The 19,337-nt window shown below is 39.4% G+C and overlaps 1 protein-coding gene across 2 annotated transcripts; it reads right to left on the bottom strand.

The window, feature by feature from the left end:
- Positions 1 to 27: 27 nt before the first annotated feature.
- On the bottom strand, positions 28 to 18,401 carry LOC117291813 (26S proteasome non-ATPase regulatory subunit 13-like). 2 transcript variants are annotated; one of them, XM_033773731.1, is made up of 10 exons: positions 18,265 to 18,401; positions 11,858 to 11,936; positions 11,053 to 11,143; positions 9,850 to 9,980; positions 6,718 to 6,889; positions 4,312 to 4,391; positions 3,049 to 3,174; positions 2,096 to 2,239; positions 1,108 to 1,224; positions 28 to 361 (listed from the first exon to the last, which is right to left on the bottom strand). In XM_033773731.1, the coding sequence occupies exons 1-10, from the start codon at positions 18,360 to 18,362 to the stop codon at positions 260 to 262; spliced, it is 1,140 nt and encodes a 379-aa protein (XP_033629622.1). In that variant the 5' UTR covers positions 18,363 to 18,401; the 3' UTR covers positions 28 to 259. The 2 variants fall into 2 exon arrangements, with proteins under 2 accessions (XP_033629622.1, XP_033629621.1); XM_033773730.1 differs by lacking the exon at positions 18,265 to 18,401 and adding an exon at positions 15,672 to 15,801.
- Positions 18,402 to 19,337: the final 936 nt, after the last annotated feature.

Raw genomic sequence — 19,337 nt, 5'->3', positions numbered from 1 at the left:
GTTTGACAACGACAACCGATTGAGTTCACATTTTCACAGGTTTGTTATTTCGACATATGTTGGGATACACCACGCGAGAAGACTGGTCTTCGACAATTACTAATGGTGTCCAGTATCTTAAAATAAAGTAACATTTCCTCTGATAATCTGGAAGTATGGATGCAGTTACAAGCGATTTCACGACACATGTTTGGGCCTCCCCATTTTGAAGTGACTGTAATACTCATAACTAAAGTAAATGAACTACCTATCTCGTTATCTACATTCTATCAATGATGTCATGTGCTTTGTCTTCCAGGAGAATCTGCATATTCTTGACATCCAGACACCAGTGCTGTAGTTTACCTTGCATTGTTGATATCTGTGCAAAAGAAAAGGTGAACACATTAACAAACTAAATCTGGAGTTGACAAGCCTGGCTGGCAGAAGATACTTATCTTTACAGGAAATTGTATTTGGAGAAATATGAACAAGGTGCTGAGGGACAAGCCAATCCCGTTGAAAATTTCTGAAGGATTTGTTGGTAGTTAGTCATTAAGTACACCAGGGGTGGATTTCACAAAGAGTTCAGACTAGTTTTATCTCGAGTTAAGCCCGGTTCATACTTCCTGCGAATGCGAAGCGAATGTTGACATCACAAATTCGTCAGTAATAATTCGCAGCAGTTGAACTCTGCTCGACTCACTTGTGACGTCAAATTCACCTCAAATTCGCTTTGCAATCGCATTTGCATGAAGTATGAACCGGGCTTTAGGATGAGTAACCTAACTTAGGACTTGCCATGTTTTTAATATCTCCTAGGACTAGTTCCCAACTCTTTGTGAAATCAAAACCTCTCATTAATCATGGTCATGGTACTGGAATTGCTTTTCTTCACCCGGGAGTACACGTGTGTCTGCAGGAAACCCAGTCAATGTTTTCTGGCACATTCTTACCACAGCGACATGTAAATTGTTAAGGTAATTTATCACTCAAACTTACACTGCATACCTGTTGTATAAATATAACGAGTGCTTTGAGAAACTCAAAGATAAAGTACAAAACACTTCTGCATTAATATTATTATTAAGTAACATTTGTTGAATAATGCATTGTTTCTTGACGCACCTGTTGTAGGTCCAGCACTCTTGGTTGTACCCATGTCATGTGCACTTTCTGCTCAACCTGGTCTATAGATCCTTTCACCAGACCCAGTGATAAAGCCTTCATCACCAGTATCTCAACCTGAGAACACAAAGATCATCAGAAAACATGATAGGTTATTATCAGGATAAGATTCTCAACAGTGAGACACATGACTACATTGTTTCTCGTCACCTCGAATTGAACATATTTCAGCAGGGGCTGCATACTCCTAAGGAGCTGATGGTTTGTTATTCTACCTACTTTACATCCCCATCCACTCTGCCGCATTAATATGCCCCGAGGGGGTAATAGTGTAGGTGACTATGAGGGGCTGTGGTCATTGCTGACATAGTGGTATAAAATGACACCTTTTTCACCTTTTAGTAACCTGAAGAGTTGTAGATTTTGGGACTAGTTTGTTAGGAGAAGGTGCTAGAGAAGACTTTCTTTACATCTGAAGAAGAATGACACCTGTTATTCCCAAAGTAGACATAACAGAGTCTGAATTCAGATAAATGAATGTGTGCAATTGGGTGCCACATTGTTGCCAGTCCCGCCTTCAAGCGTCCCCCCGCCTTTTTTTTGTTTAAACAGTGGGATGGGTGGTTTTTAACTGTGGGTGGGTATTAGGGGAAATTCTTTGTGGCAGGATGGCTTTGTAGAGGTGCTGGTCACCTGTTCCTCCTCGCCACTCACTGGCTTGGTATTTTTAGCTATTTTGCTTCTTTGTATCTTTATGTATCGATTTGTATACTTTTATGCCCGTGTAAAGTCTAATAAAACTAAACTAAAACTAAATATCTGTAATGTCTCATCTCATACTTGGTTTAAAAAGCAGCAACTTTACGACATCCAAGTGCTGATTTGTGTACAGTCAAATGGTACCAGACTATTTTCACACCAGTCTCAATATAGTTGCATACATTTGAATGTAGGACAGAAGGGGGGGGGGGCAAAGAAAATGTCATACTTCGTTGAGAGGCAGTTTGGCTTCCCGGGCAATCTCCTCGAACGAGATGCTGCGATTGTCTGCCGGTCGTTTGAAGGTCATCTCCATCAAGCAAAGGAGGGAAATCTTTTGTCTCAGTGGCAACTCACTGACAGCAAGATCTGGCTGCATGGAGGAAAGAGAAGAGGAAAGAATTGTGAAACAACAATAGTAATAATAGTGGCTTGTTATATAGTGTCAAGCTCATGGCACTTCACCATTATTACCCCTGGTCACTGGGTCTTAAATCATTCCTTAAACCATCTCAGCTGGGGAGTATACAGCCTGTGCCGCCTAATATGTAGCTCACTAAGCTAATTAATCACTAGAACCAACTCTGCCCTCACAGGTACCCATTTACCCCTGGGTGGAGAGAAGCTTATGGTTAAGTGTCTTGCTCAAGGACACAATTGTCACGACCGGGATTCAACCCCACACTCTGCTGAACAGAAACACCAGAGCTTGAGTTCGGTCCTCTTATCCGCTCGGCCACAACACCCCCATGAAAGATGATGGGGCAGTATACACAAAATGTGAAAATGTGTAACCCTCGTATTCAAGGGAATCCTAAGTAGTAAAAACAGGACAACGAAATGATGCGATCTTAAGGTGATCGATCTCCTTGAATGTTCTGTAAAGGTACAGACCAGAGACAAATGTTAAAAGATGGTGGAAAAAGATATCTAAATATGGCTCAAGATATTACAGAGTCTGACACTGTTGTATTGAAGGACATCTTAATAGTAGAAACTACCAATTCAGGAATTGTGAATATGGTGTAAGTTCCACTGTAAACCCATTCTCACTTCACAAACAAACTGGCTCTAACGATTGCCAAAGCACTCTGGAAGTACTGCTCTAAGAAATATATCAAGCCAGTTGAGGATTACTGTTCTGAGTTTTAAATGGATCAATTCGATCCTTCTTCATTGTACCTGTTGCTTCCAGACAGCTGAGGTAGACTCAAATTGATCCAGATTGCCGCTGTTGAATGCATAGAGTAGATCCACCAACCATTTCTTCTCAGATGTCTTTAGGTACTCCAAGATGGGATGTGCCAGCTGAGAAACAGAACAACATTTTTAGTATCAACCCTTCCCACTTTGAAATCATGTCTACTTACACCCCTAAATTAAGTTGTCTCAACAGTGATTTCCATTTTACAGCTCGAGGGTTACATTTTACAGGTAAGATGAAATGTGAATCTCTCTGTGAAAATTAGTCAGATGTCGCCCAATGCATTACTGAGTAATGAACAGTTTAATGTGGAGAATATTTTTTTAAACATTTTTTTTCTTTTTTTTCTTTTTAAGATTTATATTTGCATGGTAAACCTTTAGAACACTTATTTTTAGGCAATAAAGCTATGCATACAACAATTTTTGGATCTCACTTCAGTCTAAATTGTATCCTTTTGCATGAAATGGTAGTTTAGAACATCACTTTACTTGTAATTCGTTTTTAACAGAAAATTATATACTTGCTAATTTCAAATGGGAGTAACTCAGCAACGCGATGCACCCAAAAGCTTAGACGTATATACAAAATAACTGCTGCTGGTGTGTTCTTTCCAGCCATGCATATAACTCTTTTTTTTTTTTTTTTTTTCAAGATCTGACTCATTTTTACAGAGCGGGTCACAAATAGTTCAGTTTAAAAATAAGGTAATTGAAGACACTGAAAACTATTGGTAATTCATCGTATGCATAAAATAACAAACCTGTGAAAATTTGAGCTCATTAGGTCGTCGGAGTTGCGAGATAATAATGAAAGAAAAAAACACCCTTGTCACACGAAGTTGTGTGCTTTTCAGATGCTTGTTTCTCACAATATTTTATACTACCAACCTCCCCCCATTACTCGTTACCAAGTAAGGTTCTTTGCTAATAATTATTTTGATAATTACCAATAGTGTCCACTCCCTTTGCCAGGTAAGATTTAATAGTTTAAAAATAAGGTCATAAATAATGGTAAATGCATGAAAAATGTTGAAATGTAGGTATGTCCCAAGAAGCAGTTGCTTGACTTGGGAATGCCATACAAGACAAGACAGATGGATGGAAGAAACCCACGCACCCTGTCTCATGAACATTGAATACTAGCCTGGAAGGTATGGTACTATCCTGAAGTCTGTGGTACCAATAGGAGGAGTTTTATTAGAATTCTGGTGATTGATCGATTTTGATTTGCCAACTCACCAGTTCACCAAAGTTGTAGATGCCTTCTCCAAGTAACGCAGCTAAAGAGAGGTTGAAGGCGCGCTCTTTCTTCTCACCCTCTGAAAAAATAATAATATATAAATATTTATCACTTATCTCCACAAAGGCAAAGTAAAGCAAGCTCGCTTAGGGGTTTACCCTACATATCAATTGTCTGTTCACTAAAAACCTCTTTTCCAAATGAATAAAGAAAAACCCCTGTAATCTCTGACAAGTGGCGGAGACAATGCCCCCCCCCCTCCTTAATATTCCCATGCTTTTAATACACTCTGCCCCCCTTGAACAAAATAATCACCCCCCCCCACTGAAATCCTCTGAAGAATCCCAGAGATTCCCAGACCACAATGAAGATACAATAAGCCTTTTTGAGGTATGGCAGACGTGATAGGAGTGTACTGTTTGGTTTGGGTGAATACACACAAATTTACCCAAACCTTATAGTGTTGTAACATTGCGCCCGCCATATCTCAAAAAGGCTTATGGCATGTATGGGAGAGGGGAGGAGAGCTATACCATGCCACACAAGGAACACCAAATGGAAATAAAACTTTGAGAATGCTGTGTGTGTGGAGTTATCTGTTCATATCTGCTTGTAGGCTTTTCATGCATACTGCCACTTTAGCTGTTTGGCAAATTGTGACCCGCTCTAACGAAATGAGGAATGTCTAGTGAATTTCACATTTGCATATTTCATAATATTCCAAACAAGCAAATCTTAATATTTTAAATGAAATAAAAATCAAGATCATACGACCTTCCTGTCTGAACCAATGTGGAATTTTCGACGCCCTTGACGCTTAATTTTACGACCCGTTTTGGAAAACACAAACTCCATAAAAATTAATTTGAAAAAACGCGACGTCTCACACACTCATTAAAATAATATTAATATTTTTGTTTACGATAATGAAAACATCAATTTTTAACCCCCCGTAGTCAGGCAAACAAAATTACCAAAATGAACAAACAACTCAACGAGAAGTTAGATTATAATGTGTAGACAATTTCACCAATAAGTTTGACAATGTTTACCTGAAATTTTAGAGCAATTTGCGTTGATATTTCCAACTTGAAATGCGAGTTTTGTTCCGTCAAGTCAAAACATTGTAAAGACAGCTGTCACTCAGCGCATAGCATCAATCCCCACGGGTATACTCGGCTTGAAGACCCGGGAACATTCGCAATTTCCCCGTGCATGTTTCTCATGATTTTAGCGAAATTTCTTACCCAGCATGAAGTTTAACTGAAAGATTATTCCTTTAACATTCAGAATTATTTTGGTTTGGAACAATTCAACCTTGAAAAACCACAAAACAATGATGGAAATTAGACACTGTTTTCCCAACGTTCGATAAACATTCCACTGTTCCATACGTCGTACGTGTAGCAAAGTTTGTGCATGGTACCCGCGCAGTCTTCGTGTGTACATTGTCGTATTACCAGCGCTGCAACTAGCTATGGCAACAAGACCGGGTCGGGTGATCGGACTCTCACGCTGCATGGATAAACAACGCCTCGGTCTGTGAGCCATACTAAATCTCGCGACGCGGATTTATGAATGGGAGATGTCATCGCTGATAAAACAGGGTTTGCCTTTGGTGACCTTTGAACCCCTTTCAGTGTTGACACATGTTTTTGGTGGCTATATTTAGACACCTCTAATCTTTGGCTTTCCAATGGTACTCTTGGTGGCGCTATGCAAGTTGTGTGAAAAGTTTTGCGACGCTCGCCAAATTTGGTGTTTTCAATGAATGTTCGCTGTCTGTCCCGTGGGATTTGGAACATTTTTGGATAATTACGTCAAGAACATGGCTCAGAAATCGTCTGTTTTTACATCTTTAGTAATCTTTTGACGAAAAGGTAAGACCATTGTAAGTTTAATCAAGATTTAGGCAACCTAAAAGTGTAGTAATAAAAAAATTAAAAAATTCAATAATTTTCATTAATTGTTTGTTATGATTATGTTCGGTGTCAAATTACACGAAATGAAACTTTACTAGACATTCCTCATTCCGTCAGAGCGGGTCACAATTTTAGGTTTCCTGTTGGTTAATCTATAAGTTTGCAATACATGCATGTGGCATGAATTGATACTCTTTGTTCAAAGCCAATGAGGAGATGCTTTAAATGCAGTGGCCCCTATTGGTAATTACTCAAAATAATTATTAGCATAAAACCTTACTTGGTAACAAGGAATGGGGAGCTGTTGATAGTATAAAACATTGTGAGAAACGGCTTCCTCTGAAGTAACATAGTTTTCGAGAAAGAAGTAATTTTCCACGAATTTGTTTCGAGACCTCAGAATTAGAATTTGAGGTCTTGAAATCAAGCATCTGAAAGCACACAACTTTGTGTGACAGTGTCTTTAAGATCCCCCAAACTTACCACCTAGTTCTTCCAGCTTGGTTACTCCCAGAAACCTGAGTGCGTCCCGGTAATACTTGGCGTAATCTCCCATGAGTTTGTAGTAATTACTAGACAGGTTGTAGAAGCGACCATGGACTGTGGTGATACCATCTTGGTTATCTAGCTTTTCTTGAGCTTCTTCCACTAAAGTCTGCAAGAAAAAGAACAAGAAGTACTCTTTAGTTTAATTGTCATAGAATCACTCTTGAGGGTTTTGAGCACCTTGATATCCGACTAGAAAATGAAACATCATTCATTTGATAAATATGTTTGGATTAAGGTGATTTGTTGTTGAATTTGGAGTATTTTCAGATCTTAAAAGATGTAATAGTTGCATCGGGGATAAAGAATGATAATTTTGGTTTAACCTGAGTAATACGCCTGTGTTTTTTTCACAGGACTCAGGAAAGTACCGAGTACACAGTGCTAAGTGCTAACACACATCAGTGTAATGGTAAAATTCAATATTATCATATTTTGAGATCGTTTGTATTATTTACTGTTGTTTTTACCTTCCTTCCTTTTATTGAAACAAAGAATGCCATTTGTAAGTCATCACTATCAATCAATCAATCAACCAATCACAAGTCATTTATATAGCACTCAGGCGCTTAGGCACAGTTCAATAGTTACTAAGCCTTCTGGAAAAGGTAAGCTTTAAGGAGTTTCTTGAGGTGTGGAATGAACTGGCATTTCTGATTCATGCAGAAAGCTTAATCCACATCTTGGGCATAGAAAGAGACTGATCTACATGTATTTGCATACAAGTAGAACAGTGAGTTCTTGGCTCAACAAAAAGAGAAGAAGCAACAGAGGAACAAAGTTCTCTCTTTAATGAATTTAGGGGCTAGTTTATGGTGTGCTGTGAACATTCAGTGAAAGATTGAAGGCAGAGATCAGATGTGATGGAGTTATATTTGCACTGTTCTCTTGCTGCAGTCCTAAATGGATGATTTTGGAGCCTCATTTACAGGTTCTTGTTTCTACCGGTCAAGAGGCTGTTGCAGTAGTCCAGTCATGATGTCACTATAGACCTTTATTATGGTGCAGCCATCTAGAAATTCTCCCATTGATATCAATGGGTGTGTTCGTTTAGCTTCCCTGGGTCGACCCCGGTGTGTGGCGTTTTTTTCTTCCAGGACGAACATGGGTAATTATCTGCACACGTTCGTCCTGGGAAAACAAACCGTCACACACCGGGGTCGACGCAGGGAAGCTAAACGAACGCACCCAATGTTACCAAACCAAGGCTGGAAGAGCAAAATAGTCTGGTTCCTATTTTCAAAATGATTATTAGCATTCATTATTGTTATTCGATATGAGGAACATGACAGAGATGGGGGCAGCATGATAATGGTCTATTGCGTGCACTGCCAACTTTGTGGTCTGGACAGTCAACAGCTTGGGAGCTTGGTCTATTGCGTGCACTGCCAACTTTGTGGTCTGGACAGTCAACAGCTTGGGAGCTTGGTCTATTGCGTGCACTGCCAACTTTTTGGTCTGGACAATCAACAGCTTGGGAGCTTGGTCTATTGCGTGCACTGCCAACTTTGTGGTCTGGACAGTCAACAGCTTGGGAGCTTTGTGGTCTGGACAGTCAACAGCTTGGGAGCTTGGTCTATTGCGTGCACTGCCAACTTTGTGGTCTGGACAGTCAACAGCTTGGGAGCTTGGTCTATTGCGTGCACTGCCAACTTTGTGGTCTGGACAGTCAACAGCTGGGGAGCTTGGTCTATTGCGTGCACTGCCAACTTTTTGGTCTGGACAGTCAACAGCTTGGGAGCTTGGTCTATTGCGTGCACTGCCAACTTTGTGGTCTGGACAGTCAACAGCTTGGGAGCTTGGTCTATTGCGTGCACTGCCAACTTTGTGGTCTGGACAGTCAACAGCTTGGGAGCTTGGTCTATTGCGTGCACTGCCAACTTTTTGGTCTGGACAGTCAACAGCTTGGGAGCTTGGTCTATTGCGTGCACTGCCAACTTTTTGGTCTGGACAGTCAACAGCTTGGGAGCTTGGTCTACTGCGTGCACTGCCAACTTTGCGGTCTGGACAGTCAACAGCTTGGGAGCTTGGTCTACTGCGTGCACTGCCAACTTTGTGGTCTGGACAGTCAACAGCTCGGGAGCTTGGTCTACTGCGTGCACTGCCAACTTTGTGGTCTGGACAGTCAACAGCTTGGGAGCTTGGTCTACTGCGTGCACTGCCAACTTTGTGGTCTGGACAGTCAACAGCTTGGGAGCTTTGTGGTCTGGACAGTCAACAGCTTGGGAGCTTGGTCTATTGCGTGCACTGCCAACTTTGTGGTCTGGACAGTCAACAGCTTGGGAGCTTGGTCTATTGCGTGCACTGCCAACTTTGTGGTCTGGACAGTCAACAGCTGGGGAGCTTGGTCTATTGCGTGCACTGCCAACTTTTTGGTCTGGACAGTCAACAGCTTGGGAGCTTGGTCTATTGCGTGCACTGCCAACTTTGTGGTCTGGACAGTCAACAGCTTGGGAGCTTGGTCTATTGCGTGCACTGCCAACTTTGTGGTCTGGACAGTCAACAGCTTGGGAGCTTGGTCTATTGCGTGCACTGCCAACTTTTTGGTCTGGACAGTCAACAGCTTGGGAGCTTGGTCTATTGCGTGCACTGCCAACTTTTTGGTCTGGACAGTCAACAGCTTGGGAGCTTGGTCTACTGCGTGCACTGCCAACTTTGTGGTCTGGACAGTCAACAGCTTGGGAGCTTGGTCTACTGCGTGCACTGCCAACTTTGTGGTCTGGACAGTCAACAGCTCGGGAGCTTGGTCTACTGCGTGCACTGCCAACTTTGTGGTCTGGACAGTCAACAGCTTGGGAGCTTGGTCTACTGCGTGCACTGCCAACTTTGTGGTCTGGACAGTCAACAGCTTGGGAGCTTTTAAACTGCCAACTTTGTGGTCTGGACAGTCAACAGCTTGGGAGCTTTTAAACTCACCTTGGTACCTTCCAGGTCATTGACCCCTAGTTTCATAATGGTCTATTGCGTGCACTGCCAACTTTGTGGTCTGAACAGTCAGCAGCTTGGGAGCTTTTAAACTGCCAACTTTGTGGTCTGGACAGTCAACAGCTTGGGAGCTTTTAAACTCACCTTGGTACCTTCCAGGTCATTGACCCCTAGTTTCATCATAGCTGAGCAGGTCATACACAGGATTACGGCTTCTTCATTACCCTTCACCTTTTCTCTGATTTTATCCAAGTAAGCTAGCGCTTCTGGGTATTCTGGGGGAGGAATACAGAAACAATTCAAAATGTTCTCTTTTAACAATGGTCAGCTGGTCTAATGCAAGTGGTTTTGCACCTCAACTATCAACCACTCCAATTATAGTTGGGCTGATCTCAACTAAAGTTGGGACAATCCCAACTATCCCAAATAAAGTTGAACCATTCCTAAGTTAGGCCAGTCCCAAATAAGTTGGACTAAAGTTTGGCAAACCAAAACTACAGTTGGGCTAATTCCAATAATAATTTGGCCAATCCTAACCATAGTTTGGGTGACTCTACAGTAGGCCCCTATACTATTTAGTTGTGGGCTTTTGTGGCAAAACAATAACACATTAGACTTCTGCTGAATGGGACACTTTCCAAAGCTAGGTGGCAGCAGACTTACCGGGTAAATTTCCATTGTTTACGTAGTTCTGAACATGCGCATAATTCTGAGAACAATGGCTTTACCCGGTAAGTCTGCTGCCACCTACCGTCACAGAAAGTCTCCTATTGGCCTAGCCAGCTACAACTTTTGCTCCAAAAAGCTGCACTTTAAACCTCAGATTGTTCACCAAAAACAATCTCTAGCACTCCTCACTAAAGCTATAAAAAAAAACAGCTTAGTATTTGGATCTCAGACCACTGGTCAAACTTCACTGACGTACGCACATGTCCAATGTTTCATATCTACTCGCATGTACTGACTTTACATGTACTTAGTAGTGCAGTTTGGCATGTTGATGATGTGGTGGAATATTTGTCTTACAACCTGGTATTTTGAGCAAAATGTACATCATTAGTGAGGAGTGTTACTGAAAAGAAAACTGTTGACCAGGGACAAATTCTATCAGACCAGTGACTAGATGAACTTTCTTGTTGAGCTGGTTAATGACCAAATGATCAAAACAGGGAAAACACAAACTATGTGTGCCAGATAAGGAAGCTGGACAATGCAGTAATTGAAATTTAATGTCAGAAGAAGCCCCTGCCAGTAAGTTGACAAGACAAACAGACTATGTAACTCAGACTCAACCAGTGCTTGAGTTAAGTGGATTTGATATAAATAAGGTGGAGACATCACTTTTACCTTTGATCTGTTTAACAATAATGATGGCCATTTCTGTGAGTGAGAGAGGGTTGATCCGATGCTCAAAATCACTTAGGAAATTCTCATACAGCTGTGGAGTAAAAGACAAACTTGAGTGTGAAATAATACTGGGCTTGAGAAATGTACTCCATATAATGTTTGAAGCTTTGCATGGTGTTTGTCTTCAGTAAACTATGTTTACTGAAGACAAACATGTGTTAAACTTTTTTGGGGGGAAGTATTGGGTCTGAGAGGAACCGGAAATTACATTAGTTCTTCTCAGAGCCAACATTGTTTCCAAAAGAGTTTTATACGTTGGTTGTACTTGAAAGTTCACTGTAATTTTATTTTGTATTAATCCCAAATTATTATTTATTTTCTACAAAATTCTTATAATTTTAGAAAGGCGAGGGCATCTATGGTCTTACCCAGACCTTAGTGCCCTGTGTTCCCATGGACCTTTCTGGAGGCAGGAAAGTTTCTGAAATCGCCCAGACTGTGTACAATTTATCAAGGTTTCCACACATTTATACACAAGTCATTTTACTGTAATTTACAAGTTCAATATTAATTTCTTTTTCTACCCATTACTAGTAATTTTTTATTGTACAAAAAATTTCATGACAGTGTCAAAATTGTGTTCTAGGGCTAGTTTTCACAAAGCAGTGAGATTCATCGGCATGTACATGTATGGTGAGTTATCAATATTGCCATAGTAACATTAGCAATACACAACTTAAGATGTTTCTACAATCCAGCCCTGATTTCTATGTCAGAGAAAACCTTAAAGATTATATGAACTTACCTTGATTAAACCATCCCCTTCTGCAAATGATGAGTCCTTTACGAATGTGAGAAGCTTCACTGTTAGTTGATGCCAGAGTCTGTATGAGAAAGTAGTCCGTTGGTTCATTGTTTACAAGGCTATGACACAGCTCTTGATATTTCAGATACTACTTGCTTGGCTCAATTATTGTTTGACATTGACAACATTAACTCATTTGTTTAATTTTGCACTTAAATTTGTCTTTGGTTTGATGTCATCAGCCTGTCCAACGAACAGCATAATTATGTACCATTATTACCTTTGAATGGTGGCAGAAAATTTACATTGAGGAATGTTTTTGAGTGTTAGGCCATTCAATTAAAGTGTTTTACTTTATTAATTACAACAACAACAAAAAACAAAAGAGAAAAAAGGCAGTTGATTTTAACAGTGACTACCATTGTTGGCAATGTTTGACTTTCAATTAACAAAACCTTAAAAAAGTACAATCAAATAAACAAAATAACAAAGAAAAATCGTGAATAAAACTTGACATCAGTATAAACCACAAGGGAAACTGACTGGTTAAATTTTGAAATGATTTTTGGGGTTGAACAAAAATTGACTAGAGTGGGATTCGAACCAACGAACTCCGGATTAACGTGCCGGCGCTCTACAAAAGCGTCCGCTTTAAACTGCAAGAGCATTTATTTTACGCCAACTCGACCATTGTACATGTACGTCCGCGTTACCGTATAAACCCGCTTTCGAGTTGACTGAAAGGTGCAACATTGTCAATATAAATATGGCATACAAATCAATACTTCTTGAAACTATAACGAGGCTCCCCAGTGAGCCTTATAGGGGTCTAAACACAATAGATGCGTTTTGAAAATCGGCGTTGATAGGTGAAAGTTTTACGACCGTTAGCCATCAATAACTGAAGTTTCCTTTGTAGTACTACACAACCAAAACTTTCCTCACACACTCAATAATTATACACTCATAATGCTTGCAATTGCATTTCTTTTTTGTTGAGGTTGAGGAACATTAAAAAACAATGACCAAAAATGCAATTTTCTACTCGGTACTTTACTTATTGAACATTGTTTTTGTGTCTCATTGCACGTTTTTTGACCTCCTAATAAATATGTTGAACGCTTTATTTTTTGGTCACCAAGGCCAAGCACTGAAATTGGATTTAAATAAGGGCGGATACATTTGTGGCGAAATGCGTAAAATTATCCAAAGACCAAACCAAAACGGCAACAGTCAACACAGTCGAACGAACTTAGAATTAGTTTAGATTTAGATTTAGAATAGAAGAATAGATAGGCACTATCTATAAATAGGCCGGTCAACAGAAATTACAAAATTCATAATATATAGCTAAAAGTGTTACCATTAGAAAGATCTCTCCGAGGCGATTCCAATTTTTTTTACCTTGTATCTCTAGGACATACGGTTTTCGAGTTATGGTGATTTAAAATGTCTGGAAAACGTCGTTTTGTCATACCAAAACTCATCGTTTTGACAAAAAGTGTCAAAATACTGTTTTTACAAGGCTATAATTTCATATTAATACAATTTAACAAACTAAAAGCAGCTTTTTCCTGAAGCAAACATCCCATATGTTACCCAAAAAAAGAAAAGACATACCAAAATACACACACTGTAAAATAGAGGGTCTTGAAAATTACAATTTATGCCATCAAACCTACTTTAGTCGTTCAAAAACAAGGAATTTACCCAAAAAGTGTGTTTTTGAAGGCAAAATAATTCTGGGTTAACATGGTGCATGCTACTTGTTCTGCAGGCTTTGGGTAGAGGTGTGTCTCTATTTTCATCTCTTCACATTTGGTATGTATTACTTATTCATCACAATCGTTATGAATCACCAAAAAATGAAATAAGTCTCTGAATTCATGCGTTTTGAGGATTTCGAAGCTACTTAATATGCAAAAACTGTGTAACAACAAAACTACATTATGTAATTCCTTGCAAATTGGTACACAGTGGTGTTTTAAGATGCTTATTAAGATGACATTAATTAAATTGGGCCTTTACCTTTGGTAATCCTATTGATTGGCAAATTACATTTTTCGTATGCAAATTAGCTAATTAATATGCAAAAACTGTGTAATGTCAGAACGGCACTACGTATTTTCTTGCAATTTGGTACTCATTTGTGTTTTAAAATGGTTATTATGGTGACATAAATTAAAGTGCTGTTTAATAAATTGATTCTGCTTTTGTTATTATGAGTGTGGAAATATAATAATAATAAATGCCCAGACTTTTGGCAAGTTGTCGGAGGTCTCGAGAGGAAGCAGCTTAATTTTATTTTCATTAATTCTTATTCTGAAGGTTTTTACAAAAAAATTACAAAATAAAGTAAATCGTGTGTGCCAGCTTAACTATTGTTCACCATTTACATTTTATTTCTATACTTCAAAGCACTAATCTAATTTACAAGATAAAAAATAATGAAGTACTTGTTCATAAAAACCCTGAGAATCAGCCGAATTTTACGTTTGTAAATAAGGAAATGAATAATGCATCATTTTTGGATATTCCAAAATTTAGGGGTGCTAAAAAATAGAACATACATTTTTTGACAGCTAATTTCTTTGTTTGGAAAAAGGTATTGTCATCTCAGTTCTCTAAATGGTTATTGTGATTAAAATCATGGTTTTAATTAATTAATTATCCTTAGTTCCCTATACAAAATGATATATTTTTATAACATCACAAAGCGCACACCCCTCCCAAAAATGGTATAGCCCCACAAAACATGCCATACTGTTGCACAACAGAATGTGCACGTACACGTAGGACTACTACACACATGCGGCCAGGCGGCCGTATGCATGCTCAATGCACGTGAAATCCACACACACGGACGTACACACAATAGGCCGATCGTTACTACTGGACTCATGTCACTCACTCAAAAACGTTCACATTTCATTGGAGATACAATTTTCAGATGCTGTTTTCATCGTGAATGAGCACTAAAACTGTACAAAAGGTTAGTTTTTATGGAAGGAGAAATACTCGACTACCCATTTGCGGTTGCGCTTAGGAAATTACTCACCCTTTTCTTAGAGATCGCAAGTGAACTTTCTTCTGAACGTTATAACTTTTTGGTTGAGCTTAACCCCCCAACAGCGCATGCGCCAAATGAAAGCTGAGGATCTAAGCTTTCGAATGAGACCTCTTGCGGTGAGATTGGACAATGGCATCACCGGAATTCTTGCGATCGAAAATTCACTGTAACAATTTTTGTCGGCTACGGTTTCGTGAAGCTGAGCTTCACGCTGCGTATACTCAAGTTCAGAATGCTATAAAATTTATATCAAATACACAAAAATAACGAAACTTTCACAACATATGCAACATATAAGTTTATTTTACTTCCCAAAAATTCACAGTCATAGCTCAAACAACAACAAAATTACAGCAATTCTAAAACGGCTATCTGTGTTGCCGATAGTCCGTATCCAGGTTTTGTTTGTGTGAGTGGTTGACCGGCCTACTATAAATCTAATCTATATTATTTATATAAACTTTATAATTATAAAGAAAGCCAGCAAAAATGCCAAAATAACAACACAATTGATAGAATTTTAGCACTTTTAAACAATGACAAATACTCTGGACAAGCTTGCTTGGTTTGAAGGTTATGATAATTTGTTGGTGATTTAACTGTCCGGAATCTAGGCAACATGCGCCGCAACACACAATGGCTGGTTTGCTGACTCACGACCCAGACGCAGACGGCAGCCCTTTCGAAATGTTTACAAAATCATCTCCAAAAACCAGCAACAATGACCATCATTTACAAACTTACTTTTTGTTGTACATTTCTTCCATTTCCGTCCATTCTGTAGCGATTTCTGGGCTACTTTGCCTCTGTTGCTCGTTTACAAATCCCGAAATATCCTTCATTTTGTCGACTCACACATGTACCGATACACAATAAAAACTCGAAAATGAGAGGAAACTAGCTCTTGAGGGCGTGCTGTTCATAATGACATATTTTTCGCAAAAACCCAATACGCAAGCGCAAACTGTTGAACGTGTTGGGGGGGGGGGTTTGTTTGCTTGTTCGTTTGTATGATTGGTTTAACTTGAAACATACATAAAATCTCAAAAGTTATAAAAGTAAAAAAAAATAAAAAATAAAGAGTAATAAATAAGGTACACAATAAATTTAATGGAGGTAACATCTAGAGGAGGTGCAACCCTCCTGTAGTGGAGATACCAAGACTGCTATAGGTTCAAAAATATATTAATTGGCAGGCACTAGAAAAATCGCTAGCTAAACCAACATGCACGATCGTTCCACGTTTGTGATAAGGTCGATGACCGTAAAAGAGCACCCGTCAACAAAACAATGGGTGCACCCCTCTAAACAAACTGCGTACACAGTGCAAAATACTAAAATTCAAAAATACTATAAGAATTTAGAACTCTTGCAGCTGCAGTTCAAAGGGAAACATCATTATCAAAATTGACTCTCTTGAACTTGTATCATTTGCTCAATATTATTAAGGGTTCCCCGAGTCACAGTGTGTCCTAGGAAAATCTGTTCCCGAAGATTCTGTCCCTCAATGAGGCTAGGTAGAAATTTAATTGCTCCCTCGGAGGTTCTGCCCTGAGAGATTCTGTCTTCTGGGAAACTAACTTGGGTTGAAGGAGGCCGATTCAATATCAAAAGGAGTTTGCACTCTAGTTCAGCGTTTGTTTGGTGTTTTTTTTTTTTTTTTTTTTTTTTGGGGGGGGGGAGGATTTTTCCTGTTTCACACCTTCGAGGGAGTTTTCCCTCTAAATAGTGTAATTTTCCTAGACGGCGTCCGTGTGATAGTGCATCGGTTGCCGTGTGATAGTCCGACGACTATCACACGGCGTGCAGTATCCAGACGTCTTTTTACCCACTGGAACCCAATCAGTTGTGCATCTGTGTATCTGAAACGCGCGTAGGAACGTTACGTGTACGAAGATGATAAAATTAATAGTATGTTGGGCGTGTTATAAAACAAATTATTGACTGCTTTAACTCGTGATATAGTTAAAACTACGACTCCCTCGGTGATCCCCGGAACGTTCCATTTTATAACGCTCCGGGGATCACCTCGGGAGTCGTAGTCATATCACTCGAAGCAGTCAATAATTATTTGTATAACACAAACTGGAATCCACAGATTTTGTGGAACAACACACTTCTTCTGCCCATGGCGCCCTCTGCATCTAATCCTCGTTTTAGCCCATGTGTGGGACAGAGGACGAAGTCGCTTGATCAAACCAGGGCCCAATTTCATAGAGCTGCCAAGCACAAAAATTTGCTGAAACATGAAACTTTTTCCTTAATAAAAACAGGATTACCAACCAAAATGTCCACGTGATTTTCAGGATTTAGTAGGAAACACAATTGAAAAACACTAACACGCAATATGCAACAAATGAAAATTTGGTTGGTACTGTTTTTATCAAGGAGGAATAAATTAAAATGCTAAGCAGCTTTATACACATTATTTGAAGGATTATACATAGTGCGAATGTAATATTATTAAACATCATCTGAACTATTTTCGACAAATGACAAAATACCAATGTTTGCGAGGGTATGCAAATATCAGGGAATTCAGAATTTAGCCCAGAAATGCACAATAAAACAAACTCAGAATAATCGTGCTCCAATAAAAAAGAAAATTGTACCATCCCGCCGTCCCCTTCATCGACAGTGGACACTATTGGTAATTACTCAAAATAATTATTAGCATGAAACATTTCTTGGTGACAAGTAATGGGGAGAGGTTGGTAGTATAAAACAATGTGAGAAACGGCTCCTTCTGAAGTAATGTATAGTTTCGAGAAAGAAGTAATTTTCCACGAATTCGATTTCGAGACCTCAGATTTAGAATTATTATGGGGTCTCGAAATCAAACATCAGAAAGCACACATCTTCGTATAACAAGGGTGTTTTTTCTTTCATTAATATCTCGCAACTTCGACGACCGATTGGCAGAGCTCAAACAACAACAAAATTACAGCAATTCTAAAACGGCTATCTGTGTTGCCGATAGTCCGTATCCAGGTTTTGTTTGTGTGAGTGGTTGACCGGCCTACTATAAATCTAATCTATATTATTTATATAAACTTTATAATTATAAAGAAAGCCAGCAAAAATGCCAAAATAACAACACAATTGATAGAATTTTAGCACTTTTAAACAATGACAAATACTCTGGACAAGCTTGCTTGGTTTGAAGGTTATGATAATTTGTTGGTGATTTAACTGTCCGGAATCTAGGCAACATGCGCCGCAACACACAATGGCTGGTTTGCTGACTCACGACCCAGACGCAGACGGCAGCCCTTTCGAAATGTTTACAAAATCATCTCCAAAAACCAGCAACAATGACCATCATTTACAAACTTACTTTTTGTTGTACATTTCTTCCATTTCCGTCCATTCTGTAGCGATTTCTGGGCTACTTTGCCTCTGTTGCTCGTTTACAAATCCCGAAATATCCTTCATTTTGTCGACTCACACATGTACCGATACACAATAAAAACTCGAAAATGAGAGGAAACTAGCTCTTGAGGGCGTGCTGTTCATAATGACATATTTTTCGCAAAAACCCAATACGCAAGCGCAAACTGTTGAACGTGTTGGGGGGGGGGGGGGGTTTGTTTGCTTGTTCGTTTGTATGATTGGTTTAACTTGAAACATACATAAAATCTCAAAAGTTATAAAAGTAAAAAAAAATAAAAAATAAAGAGTAATAAATAAGGTACACAATAAATTTAATGGAGGTAACATCTAGAGGAGGTGCAACCCTCCTGTAGTGGAGATACCAAGACTGCTATAGGTTCAAAAATATATTAATTGGCAGGCACTAGAAAAATCGCTAGCTAAACCAACATGCACGATCGTTCCACGTTTGTGATAAGGTCGATGACCGTAAAAGAGCACCCGTCAACAAAACAATGGGTGCACCCCTCTAAACAAACTGCGTACACAGTGCAAAATACTAAAATTCAAAAATACTATAAGAATTTAGAACTCTTGCAGCTGCAGTTCAAAGGGAAACATCATTATCAAAATTGACTCTCTTGAACTTGTATCATTTGCTCAATATTATTAAGGGTTCCCCGAGTCACAGTGTGTCCTAGGAAAATCTGTTCCCGAAGATTCTGTCCCTCAATGAGGCTAGGTAGAAATTTAATTGCTCCCTCGGAGGTTCTGCCCTGAGAGATTCTGTCTTCTGGGAAACTAACTTGGGTTGAAGGAGGCCGATTCAATATCAAAAGGAGTTTGCACTCTAGTTCAGCGTTTGTTTGGTGTTTTTTTGTTTTTTTTTTTTTTTTGGGGGGGGGGAGGATTTTTCCTGTTTCACACCTTCGAGGGAGTTTTCCCTCTAAATAGTGTAATTTTCCTAGACGGCGTCCGTGTGATAGTGCATCGGTTGCCGTGTGATAGTCCGACGACTATCACACGGCGTGCAGTATC

The sequence above is a fragment of the Asterias rubens genome, chromosome 6 (assembly GCF_902459465.1).
Source record: "Asterias rubens chromosome 6, eAstRub1.3, whole genome shotgun sequence".
Taxonomy (NCBI): Eukaryota; Metazoa; Echinodermata; class Asteroidea; order Forcipulatida; family Asteriidae; genus Asterias; species Asterias rubens.
The sequence above is the reverse complement of the archived record's forward strand: the minus strand, read 5'-3'. Positions and strand labels throughout refer to the sequence as shown.